The sequence below is a fragment of the Myotis myotis genome, unplaced genomic scaffold (assembly GCF_014108235.1).
Source record: "Myotis myotis isolate mMyoMyo1 unplaced genomic scaffold, mMyoMyo1.p scaffold_m19_p_10, whole genome shotgun sequence".
Lineage (NCBI taxonomy): Eukaryota > Metazoa > Chordata > Mammalia > Chiroptera > Vespertilionidae > Myotis > Myotis myotis.
In genome coordinates, this window is record NW_023416314.1 from 64,338,378 (window position 1) to 64,343,060 (window position 4,683).

The 4,683-nt window shown below is 47.9% G+C and overlaps 1 protein-coding gene across 1 annotated transcript; it reads left to right on the forward strand.

Annotated features, from left to right (window-relative positions):
• Positions 1–468: 468 nt before the first annotated feature.
• On the forward strand, positions 469–1,428 carry LOC118665452 (olfactory receptor 10Q1). The gene has a single exon (XM_036326902.1). It carries the CDS (start codon positions 469–471, stop codon positions 1,426–1,428), a length of 960 nt encoding a protein of 319 aa, XP_036182795.1.
• The last annotated feature ends 3,255 nt before the right edge of the window (positions 1,429–4,683 follow it).

The window sequence follows — 4,683 nt, forward strand, 5'->3', positions numbered from 1 at the left end:
AATATGAGGATGTAACATTCAGCACAGGAAATATAGTTAATAATATTGTAATATGGTACCAGTTGGATACTGGAAATATCAGAGGATATTTGTAACCTATATGATTGTCTAACCACTATGCTATACACCTGAGACTAATACAAAATAATATTGAATATAAATTGTAATGAAAAAATTATTTTTAAATGACAAAATGATCATAACAATAACAGCAATAATAATAAAATATACCAGGGTAAAAAAAAATACATTGCACCAGAAATATCTATACATCTTTGTCACCAGAAATGTCTACAGATGAGTATATATCCCATTCATGAGCTTTCCTTAGAAACACATACCATACCGTCTATGTACATTTATTCTAAGCATTGATATTGGCAAAGTTAAAGTCACTTATTTTCTTCAGCTAATAGATGAACTCAGCAAAGGAAGATTCAGCACTTTCTGTTCTTTTTTGCAGGAGACATGTTTGCTAGGAGCCCTGTCCTCAACCAGTCCGGTCCCACTGAGTTTGTGTTCCGAGTATTCACTGCTGTCCCTGAATTCCAGGCCCTTCTCTTCGTCCTCTTCCTCCTCCTCTACCTGATGATCCTTTGTGGCAACACAGCCATCATCTGGGTGGTGTGCACACACAGCTCCCTGCGCACCCCAATGTATTTCTTCCTGTCCAACTTGTCCTTCATAGAGATCAGCTACACCACCGTGGTGGTGCCCTTGTTGCTTTCCAACATCTTTGGAGCCCGGAAGCCCATTTCTCTGGCTGGCTGCGGGGCCCAAATGTTCTTTTTTGTCACACTTGGTAGTGCTGACTGTTTTCTCTTGGCAATCATGGCATATGATCGCTATGTGGCCATCTGCCACCCACTGCACTACACCCTCATCATGACCCAGAAGCTGTGCATCCAGATGGTGGGCTGTGCTGTGGGTCTGGCGCTCTACCTATCCCTGCAGCTCACATCCTTAATCTTCACCTTGCCCTTTTGTGGACACCTCCGGGAAATCAACCACTTCCTCTGTGATGTGCCTCCGGTCCTGAGGCTGGCCTGCGCTGACATCCGTGTGCACCAGGCCGTCCTCTATGTCGTGAGCATCCTCGTGCTGATTGTCCCCTTTATCCTTATTTCTGTCTCCTACGTGTTCATCACCATGGCCATCCTGCGCATCCGTTCTGCTGAGGGCCGCCGCCGGGCCTTCTCCACCTGCTCTTCCCACCTCACCGTGGTCTTGCTACAGTATGGCTTCTGTGCCTTGGTCTATCTGCGTCCTCAATCTGTCTCTTCTGTGGAGGAGGACCGCCAATTTGCCCTCATTTACACCTTTGTCACCCCCTTACTCAACCCCCTGATTTACACCCTTAGGAACAAGGATGTCAAAGGTGCCCTCAGGAATGCCATCATCGGTAAAGCAGCCTTGGACACTGATTGAAGGGTTAGGAGAACTAGGGTGGGTGTCTGTAGGTCTCCATGATAATGAACTCTAAGCAAGAAATATAAAATTATAACACTGACTTTCTCACACTTTGCAGTTAACATTTCTCTTTTGCCATATTTGCTCTATGTCTATAATCCACAGTCATTTTCCTGAAGTGTTTTAAATAAGACTTGAAAATTTGGACAAACCTTTCTATGGAGGAGCTCTAGTCTGCTAGTCCTAATTGAAAGATTCTTGGCTCAGACATGACATTAGCTCTATCAGGGAACCCTCACCCCATACACGCTGTGAGTAAAGGTTGGTACCTTTAGATGGCCTGTCTCCTGAGGAGGCAATGATATTAATTTATCCCGTGAAAGATGCCTCAAATAAGGACTATTCATTAAGACATATATTTCGCTCAAATAAATATATTTTATTATTGTCTTAGTTATGAGTGTATGGCTAAACATAATCTATTTAATGCATCCATATCCTATTCATGCACCCCAACTGGTCACCTTCATTTCCTTTCATTCTTCCATGCAGGGAGCTGTCAGAATTATCATTCACTGACAAGGCTCTCACGCTATGTGTCATTCATGCAAGAGTATGGAAGACAGCTTGGTGTTGATGCCAGCACTGCTTTCATGAGCTGCCTATGCTGGTGGCTTCAAGTAGCCTTGTTCTTACCCCTTCGTCACCTCTTCCTGTGCCCTCATAATGGCTGCTGCCCAGATATCCACTCAGCAGGTGGCACTACTGTTCCTCCCACCTCAGCAAGGTCCTGTTGCAGGATGGTTGCTACACCTTCCTGTCCCTGTACCCCAACCACAGGTAAACCCTCAAGTAGAATGGGCTTCCCTTCCTGGTGTTCCCCGCTGACACCATACTGCTCAACTAATTTACATCCTGAGGAACAATGAGGTGAAGAGGACTCCAGGGATAGCTTTCAGCAGGGATGCTCTCGTTCAGAACAATTATCAGGCAGGGTGTCTGGATCCAGCCCCTGAAGTTGATGTTACTTAGTAGCAACTCCAGGAAGAAGAGTGAGAGTGCCCTCTTCTAAAAGTGTTAGAAGAAATTGGTGTAATCCTTCTGAATGTAATACAACTAGGTGTACCAAAGCCTAGAAAGGTTCTATTCTTTGATTCAATGATTCCTATTCTAAATAATAACTTCAAAAAAGTAAGAGTCAAAACTGAAAATATAAGGTGGTTTCTTACTTTTATAAACTGAAAAGTTATTAAAATCTAACTTGCAGTCCTGGTCAGTTTGGCTCAGTTGGTTGAGCATCGCCCCATGCACCAAAAGGTCTCTGGTTCAATTCCTGGTCAGGGCACATACTTGGGTTTTGGACTTGACTCCCAGGAGGCAGCCAATTGATGTTTTTCTCTCTCTCTCTTTCTCTCTCCTCTCACTCTTGCTCTTTCTCGCTCTCGCCCCCCTTCTCAGCCCCCCTTTCTCCTTCCTTTACTACCTCCCTCTCTCTCTAAAAATCAATGGAAAAAAATATCCTCAGGTGAGGATTAACAACAAAAAATAAGAGCCCAATTCTGTAAAACACATGCATAATGATGAATGCAAAAACACCAAAAAGTTAACAGTTGTTATCTGTGGTTTGTAGAATTATAGATACTTTTCCTTCTTTATTAATTTACTAGAGGTCCAGTGCACGAATTCGTGCCTCAGTGGGGTCCCTCGGCCTGGCCTGTGGGATAGGGCTGAAACCGGCTCTCTGACATCCCCTGAGGGGTCCCAGATTGCAAAGGGTGCAGGCTAGGATGAGGGACCCCACCAGTGCACAATTGGGGCTGCGGAGGGATACAAGAGGTTGGCCAACTGGGGAGGGACTGTGGGAGAGCTCCAGGGCATGGCCAGCCCATCTCACTCAGTCGCAATCAGCTGGACCCCAGCAGCAAGCTAACCTACCAGTTGGAGCATCTGTCCCCTGGTGGTCAGTGCATGTCATAGCAAGCAGTGAGTAGCATTACCATATAATTAGCATATTATGCTTTGATTGGTTGAATGGACAACCAGACGAATGGACACTTAGCATAGTAGGCTTTTATTATAAAGGATTCATTTTTCATCCTATCTAATAATAGACAAACATGGTAGTTGACCGTACCTTCGCTATGCCTCCCATTGGCTAATCAGTGCGATATGCAAATTAACCCAACCAAGATGGCGGCCGGCAGCCACACAGCTGAAGCGAGCAGGAGGCTTGCTTGCTCCAGTGATGGAGGAAGCCAAGGTTCCCCGCCTGCCGTGGCCCAGCTCTGAGCTCTGAAAGCAACAAAGTTTCAATTATAGAAGCTAAACAAACCCCAGATACCTGCTTTCAGCAGGCCGTGGCCTCGGAGCTGGAGCGAGCAGGAGCCAGCTCTCAGCTCCAGTGACAGCAACAAAGTTTCAATTATAGAAGGTAAATAAATCCTAGAATAAAAAAAAAAAGAAAAAAAGGAGAGGCTGGGAACTTCAGTCGCCGGCCAGCCTGAAAACTGCCCTCAGCCCCTCACCCAGACTGGCCAGGCACCCCAGTGGGGACCCCTCCCTAAAGGGGGTGCAGGCAGCCTGAAAACAGCCATCAGCCCCTCATCCAGGCTGGCCAGGCACCCCAGTGGGGACCCCCACCCTGAAGGGGGTGTGACCAGCTGCAAACAGCCATCAGCCCCTCACCCAGGCTGGCCAGGCACCCAAGCGGGACCCCCACCCTGATCCGGGACACCCTTCAGGGCAAACCAGCCGGCTCCGACCCGTGCACCAGGCCTCTATCCTATATAGTAAAAGGGTAATATGCAAACTGACCCTAACAGCAGAAAGACTGGGAATGACTGGTCACTATGACACACACTGACCACCAGGGGGCAGATGCTCAATGCAGGAGCTGCCCTCTGGTGGTAAGTGTGCTCCCACATGGGGGAGCTCTCCTCAGCCACAAGCCAGGCTGATGGCTGCCAGTACAGCAGTGGTGGTGGGAGCCTCTCCTGCCTCCTCAGCAGCGCTAAGGATGTCCGACTGCAGCTTAGATCTGCTCCTGGCTGGCAAGTGGACATCCCCCGAGGGCTGCCGGGCTGCCAGAGGGATGTCTGATTGCCAGCTTAGGCCCAATCCCCTGGGGAGGGGACCTAAGCCAGCAGGTGGTCATCCCCTGAGGGGTCCCAGATTGCAAGAGGGCACAGGCCGGGCTGAGGGACCACCGCCCCCGAGTGCACAAATTTTTGTGCACCGGGCCTCTAGTGTTTTTAATAATAAGACTGTGTTTCT

What these genes read in the sequence shown, in the direction of transcription:
- LOC118665452 (XM_036326902.1), top strand. Translation starts at nt 469, where the DNA reads ATGTTTGCTAGGAGCCCTGTCCTCAACCAGTCCGGTCCCACTGAGTTT.